Source organism: Myotis brandtii, unplaced genomic scaffold (assembly GCF_000412655.1).
Source record: "Myotis brandtii unplaced genomic scaffold, ASM41265v1 scaffold157, whole genome shotgun sequence".
NCBI lineage: Eukaryota > Metazoa > Chordata > Mammalia > Chiroptera > Vespertilionidae > Myotis > Myotis brandtii.
In genome coordinates, this window is record NW_005355708.1 from 690,812 (window position 1) to 708,735 (window position 17,924).

General features: G+C 53.1%; 1 protein-coding gene across 1 annotated transcript in view; it reads left to right on the forward strand.

Moving 5' to 3' along the window:
- The window catches only part of LOC102262033 (protein sidekick-2), a 71,261-nt gene that overhangs the window by 41,675 nt on the left and 11,662 nt on the right, over positions 1–17,924 (forward strand). The window contains exons 14-18 of the mRNA XM_014536203.1: positions 194–341; positions 5,451–5,591; positions 7,083–7,264; positions 8,147–8,262; positions 17,734–17,923. Coding sequence (XP_014391689.1) covers positions 194–341; positions 5,451–5,591; positions 7,083–7,264; positions 8,147–8,262; positions 17,734–17,923 — 777 coding nt within the window. The remainder of the gene's footprint in view (positions 1–193; positions 342–5,450; positions 5,592–7,082; positions 7,265–8,146; positions 8,263–17,733; position 17,924) is intronic.

Sequence of the window (17,924 nt, forward strand, 5' to 3'; positions counted from 1 at the left end):
CCCAGGGACCAAAAATCCCTCCCCCCTCCCCCCTCCAAGCCAAGGGACCAAAAAGTGACCTGACCGGCCTCTACTGGACCAAGGGCATGGCACGCCTCTGCTAGCCCAAAAGAGGCTGGGCCCTGCTGGGAACAGGGGAAAGAGGCATGGCCCCCCAAGATGCCCACCTCTCCTCCGCCCTCTGCCCCTGCAGACGCCCCCTGGGCCGTGCTCCTGGCCAGTGTGGACCCCGAGGCTACCTCGGTGGTGGTCAAGGGCTTGGTCCCCGCACGCTCCTACCAGTTCCGCCTCTGCGCCGTCAACGACGTGGGGAAAGGCCAGTTCAGCAAGGACACGGAGAGGTGAGAGCAGGTCTCAGGGATGGGCTGAGGGGTTGGGGGGCCCGAGGGGCTGCCAAAACCACTGTGGCCAGGCTGCCGGCAGGTCCTGGCTGGTTCTCCCTGGACCCTCCAGCCTCAGTCTCCGCATCTGTAGGATGGGGTCACAGTACTCACTCCTGCCTCCCAGGGAGATGGTCATGACAACATGAAACCACACGCGTGAAGGGCAATGAGCAGCGCCCAGTGCGGGCGAGGCATCCACCAAGCTTAGTCATCCCTCTGACTGCGAGCTCTGCAAGTTCAGAGACCTGCCCCTCCTGCCCCGCACGCCCACGGGCTGCCACCCTGTTCAGCAGGCGGGCACTTCCGGAGGGACACAGACCTGCTCCCATCCCCACAGCCGGCGCCTGGCAGGACGCCGGCCCCGCTAGGCTTTCCACGGAGCATTCTTAAAAATGATGGAAACGGAATGAAAACAGCAGGCCATCCGTCTTAAAGCATCACGGTAGGACCCGCCTGTGTAGGAGGCGAAGGCCAACCACCTCCCCCCGTGGGGAGGTCAGAATGGCAGCGACGCAGACCGCCTGCGCCCAAGCCAGGGCTTTGCTCTTTGTTTTTTTTACGTTCACTTTTATTTTTCCAGCTTTACGGAGGCATGATTGACACACAGCACTGTGTACGTTTAAGGTGTGCAACTGGTGATTTGCTACATTCATATCCTGCAAAGTGATATTGCCCATACCGTAGTTAGCTGACACCTCCATCCCATGACATGTTACCCTTTTTCTGTTGTTGTGAATCCTCCCCCGAGGATATTTTCTCATTGATTTTAAGGGAGAGTGGAAGAGAGAGGAAAGACAGAGAGAAACATTGATGTGAGAGAAACACATGGATCGGTTGCCTCCTTGCATGAGCCCCGACCGGGGCCCGGGCTGGTGCTCCCGACTAGAATCAAATCCGGGACCCTCTGGTCTGCCGGCCAACACTCTATCCACTGAGCCAAACCGGCCAGGGCCATATTCTCCTTTTTTGTGGTCTCTCCTCTCTGAGCAACTTTCATGCATAACATACAGGATCAGCAGCTCTAGTCACCCTGCTGTCCATTAGATCCCCCGAGCTTGCTAACCTCACAATGAGAGTTGTGGCCTTTGACTGATACCTCCCCATGCACCTCCCTCCCCAGCCCTTGCTTAGCCACCAATCTACTCTCTGTTTCTCTGAGTTTGGCTTCTTTAGAGTCCACATCTGAGTGATGTCATAAGCCACCTGTCTCTCGGTCTGACTTCTTTCACTTAGCACAGTGTCCTCGGGGTTCATCCACATTGTCTCAGACAACAGGACTTCCTTCTTGCTCGTGGCTGAGTGATACTCCTGTGTGTGTGTGTACATGAGCGCACACGAGCCACATCTTTATTCATTCACCCTTTGACGGGCATTTATGTTGCTTCCATATTTTGGCTGTTGTGAATACCGCTTCAGTGAGCACGGCGGTGGGGGTGAGGGCGGGGGGGCAGCTATATCTTCAAGATCCTGTTTGCATTTCTTGTGGCTGGACACGTCCCCAGAAGCGAGCTGGCGGGATCCTCTGGTAGTTCTGCTTTGAACGTTTTGAAGAAACTCCACACTGGTTTTCATAGTCACTGTCTCAATTTACATTCCCACCAGCAGCGCCCAAGGGCTCCCTTCCCGCCACACCCTCACCCACACGTGTTACTTCCTGTCTTGTTGATGATAGTCATTTTAAGGCGTGTGAGGTGACGTCTCCTGGTGGCTTTGATTTGCGTTTCCCTGATAATTGGTCCTTTTCATGCACCTGTTGGCCATTTGTATGTCTTCTTTCGATAGATGTCTATTCAGGTTCTCTGCCCATTTGTTAATGGTTGTTTGTTCTTGGGTTTCGCTTTTTTTTTATTTGCCATGGAGCTGTGTGAGTTCTTTCTCTATTTCTGATATTAACCCCTAATCAGATCGATGATGTGCAGATGTTTCCTCTCATTCCGTAGGCGGCCTCTCGTCTTGGTGGGGGCACATCTTTATCCATTCATCCTTTGACGGGCGCTTACGTTGCTTCCATATCTTGGCTGTTGTGAATACTGCTTCAGTGAGCACAGGGGCGCAGGGGGCAGCTATCTCAGCGAGCTGGCGGGATCCTCTGGTAGTTCTGCTTTGAACGTTTTGAAGAAACTCCACACTGGTTTTCATAGTCACTGTCTCAATTTACATTCCCACCAGCAGCGCCCAAGGGCTCCCTTCCCGCCACACCCTCACCCACACGTGTTACTTCCTGTCTTATTGATGATAGTCATTTTAACGCGTGTGAGGTGACGTCTCCTGGTGGCTTTGATTTGCGTTTCCCTGATAATTGGTCCTTTTCAGGCACCTGTTGGCCATTTGTATGTCTTCTTTCGATAGATGTCTATTCAGGTTCTCTGCCCATTTGTTAATGGTTGTTTGTTCTTGGGTTTCGCTTTTTTTTTATTTGCCATGGAGCTGTGTGAGTTCTTTCTCTATTTCTGATATTAACCCCTAATCAGATCGATGATGTGCAGATGTTTCCTCTCATTCCGTAGGCGGCCTCTCGTCTTGGTGGGGGTTCCCGTTGCCGTGCAGAGCTTTTCAGTGAGATGTAGTCCCACGCGTTTATCGTTGCTTCTGTTGCCTGTGCCTTCGCTGTCTTATCCAGGCAGTCACTGCCGAGGCCCGGTCCAGGCGCTCCCCTGGGTTTCCCTCCGGGATTTTTACGGTGTCGGGCACTGTATTTACGTCTTTCGTCCATATCAGGTTCACTTTGGGGAGTGGTGTAAGGAAGGGGTCCACTTTCATGCTTCTGCATGTGGTTATCCAGTCTTCTCAACACTGCTCCTCCCATGGAGAAGAATTAATATTGTTAAAGATGCCCACATCACCAAAGCCTCCTATAAAGTCAGTGCCATCCCTATGTTCACAGAAATAGGGAAAAACCATCCTAAAATGGGTATGGAGCCACAAAAAATCCCCGGTAGCCAAAGCAATCCTGAGAAAGAACACAGCCAGAGGCACCGTGCTTCCTGATGTTGAACTCTACTGCCAAACCGTAGTAACCAGGACAGGGTGGCGCTGGCATAGACAGACACGCGGGCCCAGGGAACGGAACGGAGAGCCCAGCAATAAACCCTCGCATATACGCCAGCTAATAATTGACAAGGGAGCCGAGAATAGGGTTTTATTTTTAAAAGATGCTCTTAGGTGAGTCCACAGACCTCTGGCAGATGTGTGGTTTCGCCACAGGGCTAGCAAGCTGTCTCTGGATTTCACGAAAAAAATGCTATAACAGCCTAGCATGGAGAGCGGTTATAGGAGAACTGTTCATTCTCTGTTTATTGAGCACCTACTATGCTCCAGGCCATGTGTGGGCCACCAGAGGTGGTGCTGGTGCAGGGAATAAAGCGGGCATGGCCCCAGTGGCTCAGAGCTACAAGATCCCACTAAGAAAGGGGGCTGGGTGAGAAAGGTGAAGGGATTAAGCCAAAAAAAAAACAAAACCCAGCAACAACAAAAAACAACCTCATAGACAGAGACAACAGTATGGTGATTACCAGAGGGAGGGGAGGTAGAAGAAGGTAAAGGGGCTATAGGTGGTGACGGAAGGAGACCTGACCTGGGGTGGTGAACGCACAATCCAGGTCAGTATGCAGCTGAGGTGTGATGGAACTGTACACCTGGCACCTCTGTGATTTATTAACCAGTGTCACCCAACGAATTCAATACAGAACAAAGCAGCCCTATCCGCAAGGCATCAAACAGGGTTCAGCGTTAATAGAGCAGGTCTCCACTTCCCCTTCCGACCTGGAGAGGCAGCCGTGTAGACCATCAGCCTTGACAAACACAATAAAATGCTTCCTATTCGATTCAAAAAAAAAGGCCTCAAAGTGCAGGGCCGACCCTCCCTCAACGTCCCCGGTCCTTCAGCTCCCACTCATTCATCTTCCTAACCCGTCCTTGTGTGCGGCCCGGAGTCGCCGGGAGGAGGTGAGCTCCCCCCGCAGCTCTGCAGAGACGGCAGTGCAACCCGCGTGGAGAGCGATCCATCCGAAAGCAAAATCATAAACTAGTTTCCAGAAGGAAAGGCATCCGTCGAAAATAATTAACTTGTGTTTTTAATGGATGCGTGTCAGTCATGTGAGAAACGCGCCGACGGGGAGCGCCGTGTCCCCTGGCGATGCCCGAGAGAAACGCAGGCACTCGGCTTCAGGAGGCGGGCGACGCGCTGGCTGTCACCCACACGCCATGTCACCCCACCCGCCTGCCCCGCCCCAGCCTGGGCGCAGCCCGTGGGTAAAGGAGGCCCAGTTACAGTGCACCACCAGCCCGGCCAGTGTGGCTCAGTGGTTGAGCATCGACCTATGAACCAGGAGGTCATGGTTCAGTTCCTGGTCAGGGCACATGCCCGGGTGCGGGCTCAATCCCCAGTAAGGGGCATGCAGGACGCAGCCGATCAATGATTCTCTCTCATCATTGATGTTTCTCCCTCTCTCTCTCTCTCTTCCTCCCTCCCTCTCTGAAATCAATAAAAAAAAGGAGTGGAGGGAAACGTCATTAGTGGGGGACATGCAGGAGGCAGCTGATCAATGATTCTCTCTCATCGTTGGTGTTTCTATCTCTCTCTCCCTTCCTCTCTGAAATCAATGAAAATATTTTTTTAAATAAATAAAATGCACCACCAGCTGGCAGCTGCCAGGGGAGGATGGAGCACTCCTGCTTCTAAAACACAGGCATCTCATGACGGACGTCGTCAGCTTCACAGCTGCTGCTCTGACACGTGGGAAACTGAGGCCCACGCCCCTGGGCTGCACAGAAAACATACATCCGGTGCTTTCCCGTGTTTTCAAAAGACTTGTACATACATTGTGTCGTTTGAACCCCCACCAGTCTTATAAACAGGCAAGTGGAGCTTTATTCTGTTTCTTTTACAGATGAAGAAACAAGCTCAGAGAGGTTGAGTGACTTGCCCAAAAGCACACAGCACTCGTGCATCGTCCGGGAACAGAGCAGGGCAGGGTTCCGCCTCCTCCGGTCCCATGAAACTCTGGTGTTTGCCCTCAGAACTAAGAGCGGGAAACCCCCACCCACTCCCGGTGTTTTCCTCTCCAGGGTCTCGCTCCCCGAGGAGCCCCCCACCGCCCCTCCGCAGAACGTCATCGCCAGCGGCCGGACCAACCAGTCCATCATGATCCAGTGGCAGCCGCCCCCGGAGAACCACCAGAACGGCCTCCTCAAGGGCTACATCATCAGGTCGGCGTCCGCCGGAGGGACGGGGGAGGGGCCCGTGGATGGGGAGCATCAGGAGTGGACGGGAGAACAGAGCCAATTCACACGGGCCCTTCGCCATCTAGCAAGGATCAGGCAATAAGAAAAGCCCACCCTTGCCGAAACCGGTTTGGCTCAGTGGAAAGAGCGTCGGCCTGCGGACTGAAGGGTCCCGGGTTCGATTCCAGTCAAGGGCATGTACCTGGGTTGCGGGCACATCCCTAGTGGGGGATGTGCAGGAGGCAGCTGATCGATGTTTCTCTCTCATCGATGTTTCTAACTCTCTATCTCTCTCCCTTCCTCTCTGTAAAAAATCAATAAAATATATTTAAAAAAAAAAAAAGAAAGAAAGAAGAAAAAAACAAAGAAAAGCCCACCCTTTGGTAGAAAGGATGGCGGTTAGACGTCTAGAACAGCGGTTCTCAACCTGTGGGTCGCGACCCCTTTGGTGGTCGACCGACCCTTTCACAGGGGTCGCCTAAGACCATCGTTTTCCATGCGCACTAAGGCTTTGAGAGCCCCTGCTATGGGTATAATAACACCCAGATCACCTGGGGCCCCTAATTTCCCAAGGTTAGAGTCTAAGTAAGTGTGCATCGTGGTTCTCTGAGCTCCCAGCCGCAGGAATTTGCCTGTAGAGGTGTCACTTCCTTGTTCCCCAGTGTTCTTTGTTCTGGTGGCAGGTAGAAATGCTGGCGTAGGTAGCCTCAGGCTTTTTTTCTCTCTACCCATGTGAGTGACCAGCAGAGAGAGAGCCACTGTCCTAGAAGGAGAAAGAAAATGAGCCCAGCCCGGGTGGTGTGGCTGTCCCAGCAATCTGTTTTAACAAGCCCTCCAGGTGTTTTCCATGCGCACTAAGGCTTTGAGAGCCCCTGCTATGGGTATAATAACACCCAGATCACCCGGGGCCCCTAATCTCCCAAGGTTAGAGCTAAGGTAAGTGCACATCCTGGTTCTCTGCGCTCCCAGCCACCGGAATTTGCCTGTAGAGGTGTCACTTCCTTGTTCCCCTGTGTTCTTTGTTCCGGTGGCAGGTAGAAATGCTGGCGTAGGTAGCCTCAGGCTTTTTTCTCTCTACCTATGTGAGTGACCAGCAGAGAGAGAGCCACTGTCCTAGAGGGAGAAAGAAAATGAGCCCAGCCCGGGTGGTGTGGCCCCATGGTGGAGGGTCAACCTATGAACCAGGAAGTCACAGTTCAAGTCCCGGTCAGGACACAGGCCCAGGTTGCGGGCTCCATCCCCAGTGTAGGCAGCCGATCAATGATACTCTCTCATCATTGATGTTTCTAACTCTCTCTCTTTGCCCCTTCCTCTCTGAAATCAATAAAAATATATCTTTTAAAATAAAATAAAACAAAAAAATATTTTTTAAAAAACCAGAATGGTCCCCGAGACGTGTGTTAACCAGTCAGGTAGCCACTGGATGAGGCACGGGAGCCACCACCAACCCACTATATCCTGACTCCCTCCCCTCAGGTACTGCCTGGCCGGGCTGCCTGTCGGGTACCAGTTCAAGAACATCACAGATGCTGACGTCAACAACCTGCTGCTGGAGGACCTCATCATCTGGACCAACTACGAGATCGAGGTGGCCGCCTACAACAGCGCCGGGCTGGGCGTCTACAGTGGCAAAGTCACCGAGTGGACGCTGCAGGGAGGTGGGTGTGCCAGTGGCCCCGTGGGGAGGGGCCTGCGGAGAAGAGGGAGAGGTCGGGGCGAGCGCGATGCAGGCGGCGGTTGCAGGGGTTCAGGGACCTTCTGCGAAGGTTCAAATTAACTGGATCACGAACCAGCTTACGTCTTAGCGTTGGACCTAACACCACCCCCGGCATTTTCATATCCGGTTCTTTCCTTTGTCAGTGCCTGTGAAATGGGTCAGACAAGCTTTATTTTTTATATATTATTATTGATTTCAGAGAGGAAGGGAGAGGGAGAGAGAGAGAGAGAAACATCAATGGTGAGAGGAAATTATCTATCGGCTGCTTTCTGCACACCCCCAACTGGAGATCGAGCCTGCAACCCAGGCATGTGCCCTGGCCAGGAATTGAACCATGACCTCCTGGTTCATAGGTCGACACTGAGCCACACCAGCTGTCAATGTTTCTATCTCTCTCTCTCTCTCTCTTTGAGCCAGACAAGCTTTATTAATGCAAACTAATCAAGAGACAGAAGGCAGCCCTAACCGGTTTGGCTCAGCGGATAGAGCGTCGGCCTGCGGACTCAAGGGTCCCAGGTTCGATTCCGGTCAAGGGCATGTACCTTGGTTGTGGGCACATCCCCAGTAGGGAGTATGCAGGAGGCAGCTGATCGATGTTTCTCTCCCATTGATGTTTCTAACTCTCTATCCCTCTCCCTTCCTCTCTGTAAAAAATCAATAAAATATATTTTTTTTAAAAGAGAGAGAGAAAGAAGGCATTTTGGTCTGCACAGGAAGGGGAGAGTTGCGGGGGATAAGCAGAGCCCACAGACCCCTTCCCTGTGTTTTCTCTACTTAACTGTGTGTGCCCCTCCACCCCCACCCCCTCTCTGCTCTCCTCCAGTCCCCACGGTCCCTCCGGGCAACGTGCACGCGGAAGCCACCAATTCCACGACCATCCGCTTCACCTGGAACGCCCCCAGCCCCCAGTTCATCAACGGCATCAACCAGGGCTACAAGGTACGTGGGGCCCGTCCTCGTCCCAGAGGAAGCTGGGAGGTGCACAGCGACAAACACATGGCAACTGCTCTGAGAACGATGCGGGAGCCGTAGCAGCAGGAATGCATCTGTTTGCTCCGCTGCGGGCTGCGTAACCAAGTGCCCCCAGGCTGCGGGACTTGGAGCTTCGTTTTCTCACCGTTCTGGAGGCGGGCAGTCCGAGATCCAGGTGTCGGCAGGGTGGGCTTCTTCTGCGGCCTCAGTCCTTGGCTTGCAGACGGCCATCTTCTCCCTGTGTCCTCACATGGTCTTCCCTCTGCGTGTGTCCGTGTCCAAATCCCCTCTTCTCACAAGCACACCGGTCAGATGGGAGGAGGGCCCACCCTAAAGAGTCGTTTTAACCTAATTGCCCCTTTAAAGGCTGCCTCCTGATGCAGTCACCTTCTGAGGTCTTGGGCCTTGGGACTTCAGTGTATATATTGAGGGAGAAACAGTTCAGCCCACAACCAATAGCAATAATAGCAGTAAGAGAGACTGTAACGGTGGTAGCAGCAAGTGTGGCAGTAACCGTGGTAACAGTAAGAGTGTCAATAACGTTGGTAACAGTAAGCGTGGCAGTAACGGTAGTAGTACCGTTGATGGCAGTACCGGTGATAGCACCGGTGATGGCAGTGACAGTAAATTTGCTGTAACTGTAACTGCACTAAAAGCCAGGACTTCTCAACCGTCCCCTCCTAGAACCCAGACCCTGGATCCCACGCCTGGCCTCTCCTCTCTCCCCGAGGAGCCCGGAGCGCGCCCTGGGCCCCATTTGCAGCCTGGCCCCAGCGGCTTGGGCAGGTGGGAGGAGGCAGTTGGCCCCTCCAGATGTGGGAGGGAGGCAGAGCTTCTGAGGGGCAGTGTCGGGAGCCAGCTGTGACAGGGACCGGTACCAGGGCCGGGGGAGAACTGCAGGGTCTGGCTCTGAGCCCAGGATCCGGTGATGGCAGACACCTCCCTCCGGAAGGTTCCCGCACGCCCTCCGTGCCGCCTTGGCTTGCAGACGGCTGTCTTCTCCCTGTGTCCTCATATGGTCTTCCCTCTGCGTGTGTCCGTGTCCAAATCCCCTCTTCTCACAAGCACACGGGTCAGATGGGAGGAGGGCCCACCCTAAAGAGTCGTTTTAACCTAATTGCCCCTTTAAAGGCTGCCTCCTGATGCAGTCACCTTCTGAGGTCTTGGGCCTTGGGACTTCAGTGTATATATTGAGGGAGAAACAGTTCAGCCCACAACCAATAGCAATAATAGCAGTAAGAGAGACTGTAACGGTGGTAGCAGCAAGTGTGGCAGTAACCGTGGTAACAGTAAGAGTGTCAATAACGTTGGTAACAGTAAGCGTGGCAGTAACGGTAGTAGTACCGTTGATGGCAGTACCGGTGATAGCACCGGTGATGGCAGTGGCAGTAAATTTGCTGTAACTGTAACTGCGCTAAAAGCCAGGACTTCTCAACCGTCCCCTCCTAGAACCCAGACCCTGGATCCCACGCCTGGCCTCTCCTCTCTCCCCGAGGAACCCGGAGCGCGCCCTGGGCCCCATTTGCAGCCTGGCCCCAGCGGCTTGGGCAGGTGGGAGGAGGCGGTCGGCCCCTCCAGATGTGGGAGGGAGGCAGAGCGTCTGAGGGGCAGTGTCGGGAGCCAGCTGTGACCGGGACTAGGACCGGGACCAGGGCTGGGAGAGAACTGCAGGGTCTGGCTCTGAGCCCAGGATCGGGTGATGGCGGACACCTCCCTCCGGAAGGTTCCCGCACGCCCTCCGTGCCGGGTCTGCACGTGTGCAACAACCCAGATCGCTCTGGGACTAGCAGCCTCCTAGAACCCAGACCCTGGATCCCACGCCTGGCCTCTCCTCTCTCCCCGAGGAACCCGGAGCGCGCCCTGGGCCCCATTTGCAGCCTGGCCCCAGCGGCTTGGGCAGGTGGGAGGAGGCAGTTGGCCCCTCCAGATGTGGGAGGGAGGCAGAGCTTCTGAGGGGCAGTGTCGGGAGCCAGCTGTGACAGGGACCGGTACCAGGGCCGGGGGAGAACTGCAGGGTCTGGCTCTGAGCCCAGGATCCGGTGATGGCAGACACCTCCCTCCGGAAGGTTCCCGCACGCCCTCCGTGCCGAGTCTGCATGTGTCCAACAACCCAGATCGCTCTAGGACTAGCAGCCTTGGCCGTTCCCGCTGCCGTCGGGCGTGGCTGGGCGGGAAGGACTGAGGACGGTCTGCCAGCTGAGTGTGAGGTCCCCTCGGCTGTCTCTGGGCCTGCTCTCATTCCTCTCCTCGGGTCGGTGCTGATGCCCAATCCAGGGCCTGAGTGTTGGATTCTAAGCAGACAAAGTGGGGATGGCCCAGAGCTGACCACGCCCAGCCACAGCCCTCTCACTCTCCCCCAGAGGGCACCACGGCCTGGGCAGGGGGAGGGAGGGGTGGGCAGGTGCTGCAGCTGAGGGCTGGCAGCCCTGACTGGCTGGAAAGCCTGCTAATTGGGACTCTGGGGGAGGCAGGGGAGAGAAGGAGACGGCCCGACTCATGCTGAGGATCTGAGCAGCGAACAGTTAGCTTTGTGCTGCTGGTCCTAAGTTTTCTTCCCCGTATGGGAGGGCTGGGCTGCAAACTTCTAAAGCAAATGGCTCCCGGGGCGCCGAGAAGGCCAGCCAAGTGGCCAGGACAATTAGAGCCCAGAACTAAAGGAGGCTGCTGAGCCCACCCGAGCCCAGCCCGTGCCCAGCACCCAGGAGCTGCTCGATACGAGTCAGGGAAGGGATTGCCCAGATACTGGGACACAGGAGCCAGCAGAAGAGTAAGAGGAGCTCACGTGTACAGGGCACTTTCTACGTGCCGAGTGGGATGCTGGGGGGAGCTACGCTCATTCCTCTCTCATGCAAGCTGCACGAGAGCCCCAAGAAGCTTTATCGGCATCACCCCATTTTACAGAAGAAGAAACTGAGGCACGAGAGGCAAGTCAGTTGTTCCAAGTCCGAGGACCTGCAAAGCTCAGATTCAAGCTCCAGAGCCTGCACCTTTTCTTACATTGAAAAGAAAACATGTCCTTTGAGTTTATTATAAAATAATGATACTTTTTTTCTAAGTACAAATGGATCCAAGTGGGGGTTCTGTTTCTTGCTTCTGTGGCCTTCAGTATCGCAGAGAGAAAAAAGCAGTGTTTGTCCCTTGCAGACCTCAGCGGGAATGGGCTTTTCCCCCTTTTAATTGTGAAACATTTCAAACATCTACAAAAGGAGAGAGAGGCTTGTAGTGAGCCATACGCACATCCCCGGTTTCAGAAGTTACCCATTCACAGCCAAACGCGTTCCGTCTGCTCTCGCACCCTCAGCCACACCCCCGGAGTCTCATGTCACCCATAAATATTTCTGTCCAGAAACAGTATAAAGTCTCTGTTTAAGCCATTATCAGTCTCCGGCCTAAAAAGATCAACAGTCCCTTTAATACAATCAGACACCCACTGGGATTTAAATTTCCCTCGTTGCTACACGGTTTCTCTTACTAGTTGGTCTATTTGCTTTGGCATCCAAATGAGATCCACACAATTGCATTTGCTTTGCTTTGCTTTGGTTTGGCGTTTCTTTGTTGTTATTGGGGATGGGGGCATAGGTCTCCGTTGATCTACAGATCCCCTCTCTCTTTTCTTTTTCTTTTTTTTTTTTCTAGCAATTTATTGAGTTAAGAATCTCCGTCCTTTGTACCGTAGAATTTCCCACAGTCTGGATCTTGCTGATTGTGCCCCTGGGGGGTCATTTAACACAGGCCTCTGAAAACTATCTTTGCCTTAAATTGGACTTGGAATGAGAGGCTTGATCAGATTCGGGTCTGAGGGTTTTATTTCCCCAGGATTGCTCCCTGGATGGTGGCGTGTATTTTTATTAGAAGGCAGGACGTGCGGCTGCTCTTACTGCGGCATGGCGCCCACTGACGGGCCTGGCGCGATCTGTCATTTCAATAGGACTTGCCAAATTGGGACAGTCCGATGTTATGATTTTGTCTTGATTGATTAGCTGAAATCTTTTTTTTTTTAAGAATTTTCTCCTTACCCACTTGTTGTTTATCCAAAGGCAGCGTTCATCCAGGAAAAGCATAGTAAACACTCCGTTCTCTCCCATTACTGAGCAATTTTCAGAATAATGAACTGGTTCCTTAGCAACTGCTAAGGGGACAGGTGACTTTGGATTGGGGTAGGGGAGGCATCTTTTTGTTTTGCTTTGGTTTGGGTAGTAGTATTATATACTTAAGAATTCTTAAAAACACCTCTGATATGTCTCAATCCACTGCCATTATAATTCTTTTTTTTAATATATATTTTTTATTGATTTCAGAGAGGAAGGAAGAGAGAGAGAAACATCAATGATGAGAGAGAATCACTGATCGGCTGCGTCCCGCACGCCCCACACTGGGGATCAAACCCGGAAACCAGGGCATGTGCCCTGATCGGGAATCGAACCATGACCTCTTGGTTCATAGGTCAACTCTCAACCACTGAGCCACGCCAGCCAGGTGCCATAATAATTCTTAGTGATGCCAAATTGACCCGTCATTGGCCTCTTCAGGTTGACTCATGAATCCTTTTTCTTCCTTTTTGTAAAATATTTATTTTGTTATTGACATCAGAGAGGGAGAGAGAGAGAGAGAGAGAGAGAGAGAGAGAGAGGCTGATGCTCTATCCACTGAACCACACCAGCTAGGGCCCTCATGAATCCTTTTGACATGGCGCCTGCTAGTCTTCGATAGCGTCCTTGCTGTCCGTATGACAAGACGCCCCATGCTATCTACATTTCCTACACCGTGCCCGGGCGCAGCCGTGTCTTCCAGGAGTCTTGTTCCCTTAGCAGAAGTGAGAGTTAGATGCCACGGTCTGGGCACCGGGGTGTCCTTGCTCCAGCCCTGGGTGCTGTTCCGAGGCCCTGTGCATGGACAGTGAGGAAATACTGTTGTGTGTGTTATTGATTTTAGGATCCAGTTCAGTTCCAGGACGTCTTCATACTCTCATGGGCCTCTTGTCCGTATCTCTTTTCTCCAGTCCCCGCAGGGCTGTCCCCCAAACGCCCGCCGCGGCCTCGGAATGGGCACCTCAACACTTCCGTTACTGAACTCGGTTTCTGTCGCTCAGAGGGCATCCCGAGGGGTGGACTTCCCCCACGAGCGGCTGGGTCCCCTGATACAGTCTCTCGCCGTGTGACGTGGCTGCGACTCCGTACGCGCACGGTCAGGCTCGTCGGTTTCACTGTGGTTCTCGATGTTTAGGGATTGATTTTTTTTTTAATTTCATTTCATTTTGTAATTATATAGCCTATGTACAGGCCTCCACAGTTAAATCTACAGAGCAAAGTAGTCAGTTCAGGGGAAATCAGCCTGAATTCCGGGCCTCTCCCTCCGCCGGAGGTTTGATTTCTTTTTGTTTGGTTTGTTTTTTCCTTACGTTTTGTGAGGGTTTTTTTTTTAACATAAGCAAGTACATACATGTATGGGTGAAAGTATATCCTCTCCCTTCTGGATAAATGACAGCGAACTCCACACACTTTCTCAATCTTGCTTTTCTGTGTGCGTTACGTCCTGAGACCACCCCGTAGGAGTATATGGAGCTATCCCTTGTTCCTTCCTATACAACTGTATCCTACTCCATGTGTAAATACTAGAGGCCCGATGCATGAAATTCATCCCTCGCAGCCCCGGCTTCGTCCAGACGGTCTCAGGACAGTCGGTCGTTCTGCTGCTCAGTCTAATTAGCATATGAGCTCTGGATTATATAGGATCCCATAGTCTAGCCCACCGGCTCCCCACTGCAGACATTTCTGGTTTCCAGTCTTTGGCTTAACAAACCTTCTTGCAGTGAGTAGCTTTGTGCAAACATCATTTCATGTTTTCACATCTAACGTAGGAGTGGATTCTAAGAAATAAGATAGCTTGGTCAGAGGATAAATATGTATATAATTTTGCTCCTATTGCCAAATTCCCCATTATAGTTTTTAACTTTTTACACTAATTTTTAACAAGAAATAAATGTACATGATTCAAACACCAACAGATGTAAAGGGATGAACCTCTAGCAGCCGCCCTACCTCCCACCCCAGCCCCTCGTCTGCCTGGTTCTAGGCCGCCCACCCCAGAACTCTCCCCACTCCAGGGAACCGTTGTTCATTTCTTACGTCCCAGAATGTTTCATGGGAATCCATCAAATGCCGAGTCAGACAGAGAGAGGGAAAGGCAAAGGAAGGGGAAGAGAGAATGTCCCTGACTTGTTCTCTTTTTTTAACCCCAGAAGCCGTCGGGCCATCCTTACTATCCTAACTCTCAACCCCATCATGCACTGCTTCCACCAGCTAGCGATTACTGTCCCCAGTAGTAGCCTGAGGCCCAGAGAGGTTGAGTGACTCTCCCAGGGTCACACAGTAAGTGACAGAACTGGGCTCTCTCTGGCTTTCTCTCTGCTTTGGCTGCACATGCTGCCCTCCCTACACACACACACACACACACACACACACACACACACCGGCAGCACCACTCTTTGGGTAGAGGGTGACCTCCCCGGACCCCTGCTCCCTAAGGGGGACTTGCCTGTCCCAGAATCTAGGTGTGATGTTCCTCCCCCAGCACACACTAGCCCCAGCCACGCTCGGGGCAGCCAGGTCTGCTTAGAGTCCAAGACCAGGGCCTACTGGAGTGAATCAGCTGTGAGCCCGAGCTAGCGGGAGCGGCACAGAGGCGCCAAGGGGCCCCTAACGCTCAGCCGGCCACTGTGTGCCCCTCAGTGGTCTTCACCCACGGTCTCGGGTCCACAGATCTGAGGCCAGACCCTGGTGGCTTCCCATGCAGGTTCCCCAACCACCCTGAGCCTCCGTTTCCCTTTGGGTCACGGCACGCGACAGTGGTTCCCATCGAGGCCTCACTGTGCGGATGAAATGGGGCTGGTCAGGGAGGGCCTTAGCCCAGGGCCAGGCCCAGAGAGGCTGACTGCCCAGCAGGCTGTAGCCTGTTGTGTGTGCTGGGCCCACGGTCCCATCCACCGCTGCCCAGAGCCCAAGAGAAGGTGCACGGGGCAGTGGCAGTGTTTTCCGGCCCTAAAGGATCTTGAGGCCTCTCCACCTGACCCTCCTGGTCTTCAGATGCAGCTGGAGAAGGACGCGTGGCTCCAGTCCCAGCGTAAATAGTTTGACACAACCGCGGTCTTGCCACCATCGTGGGCGTCGGGCCTGGGGTCGTTGCCGTGACCTCAAACCACGCTGCGGGGACCCTCCGCCCTCCTTCTGGGCTCCTTCTGAGGCAGTCCCTTGGGGTACTGTTTCAAGGCGCCTGTGAAGACACCCTTTGTCCTTTGTGTCTTTGTTGTTGTCAGTCTTTATTTTTTATTATTTTGTTAATCCTCACCTGAGGGTATTTTCCCATTGATGTGTAGAAAGAGTGGAAGGGAGATAGAGAGACAGAAATATTGATGTGAGAGAGACACATTGACTAGTTGCCTTCGCACACGCCCCGCCCAGGGCCTGGGATCGTGCCTGCAACCAAGGTACGCGCCCTTGGCCTGAGTCGAACCCGGGACCCTTCAATCCCCAGGCCGATGCTCTTTCTGCTGAGCCAAACCGGCCAGGACTGTCCTTAGTTTTTTTAATGGTAGTAAGTGTAACTGGCCTAAACCCAATACAATGATATTTACCCAGATTCTGCACCCGCTGGGGAACACGCCACACAATTCATTCCGATGGCGTAATTAATTCAAATTTACATTAATTAAATTAAAACATTAAACTTGTTTCTTAATCTACTCCGCAGAAGTTCGGCGATTTAATTGCTATGAAACAAGATAACTGAAATAAAGAGGATATTTAACATACTTATTAAATGCCACTTAGGGTTTCTGATTAGTATTTTTAGGGTCTAATTAGTGTCTAATTAGCTTGCCATAGGCTATCTTTTCACAATAGCGATTAGATTTCCAAACGTCCTGAATAAACACGTGTCCGTGAAAGGAGAAGATGAAGCATGTGATGGCGGGCGTTAATCAGGAGGCGTCGGCAGGGTATTGTTTTAGATCTATAAATACCCGCACTTATTAAAACCCATCGAGTGTTGCTTTTCACCATTAATTGCTGTTTAATCAACTTCAAATAAATGAGGGAATCTCTGAGACCAGCTGTCAGGCTGGAGACAGATGAAGGGCCCAGAAAACGGGAGTGTGAGGTGAGGGATCGAGAGACGGAAAGAGCCCGGGTGGTGTGGCTCAGAGGTTGAGTGTCGACCTAGGAGCCAGGAGGTCCTGTGAACCAGGAGGTCACAGTTCGCGATTCCCGGTCAAGGCACATGCCCAGGTTGCAGGCTCGATCCCCAGTAGGGGGTGTGCAGGAGACAGCCTATCGATGATTCTCTCTCATCGTTGATGCTTCTCTCTCCCTTTTTCTCTGAAATCAATAAAAAATATTTTTTTAAAAAAATAGAGAGAAGCAGGAAGAGTCCAGACTGGGTGGCTCAGTTGCTTGGAGCATCATCCCGATCACTAAAAGGTTACGGTTCAATCCCCGGTCAGGGCATATACAGGGGGCAACCAATCCATGTTTCTCTCACATCGATGTTTCTCTCTCTCTCTCTCTCTCTCTAGTAAACATATCCTCGGATGAGGATTTTTTTAAAAATCTTTTTAGAAAGAGGCAAGAAGAGGAGGAAGGGGAGGCAGGAAGCTTACGCAGCCATGGGTGGTGCCTGTAGAGGGGAGATGAGACAAAAAGAGGTGTTGAATTTCCACGGGATTTCTTGGCTGGTGCCCATCTCTGGGGAATGGTTAAGACTGAAATCCCAACTTGGAACAAGTTTAAAGAATAAGAGTTAACCTCCAACCAACGTTCCGGCTCCAAATTCAGGGAAACCCCAAGGGAGCAGCCGCCCAGCCCAGAGGGAGAAAGTGTAGGAGGCCCGGTGTTGGAATTAGAGACCTCATCTCTCTACTTTGCTGTGTGACACAGAGTCAGTCACTGAGCCTCTCTGAGCCTCAGTTTCCTCGTCTGTAAAAAGCAGGGCCGGCTTCCTGGGTGGCTCCGGGCTCCACGCTCAGAAGGACCCCAGGCCCGGTTCAGTGCTCCGCTGCCGTCATCTTGAAATTCTTAATGATTTTTGCACGAGGGGTCCCTCCATCTTCATTGTGCGCCGGACCTACAGACCATGTAGCTCATCTTGGTAAAATATCAGCCCTCTCTCTGGTGGGGTCGCTGTGGGATCTGCAAAGCCATCGTGACTCGCGGTGCCGCGCCATCACCCGGTGAGCGGAGTGGAACGGCCCGCCGAAGCGCGCTCCCGGGACACGGGCTCCGGTGGCCTGTGGGTATCGGCACGGCCACCCCTTCCCTGGGAGGAGCGACCGCAGGGATCTGGGCTCCTGGACACTCTCTGTCCATCAGCCCAGCCTGCGGGAAAACGCCCAGCCTCTTCTGGAACCTTCTGACTCCCCTGCCTTCCTTGCTGGCCTCTCCCCAGCTGATCGCCTGGGAGCCGGAGCAGGAAGAGGAGGTTACCATGGTGACTGCCCGACCCAACTTTCAAGACAGCATCCACGTGGGCTTCGTGTCGGGCCTGAAGAAGTTCACGGAGTACTTCACGTCCGTACTGTGCTTCACCACCCCCGGGGACGGGCCCCGCAGCAGCCCGCAGCTGGTGCGCACCCTGGG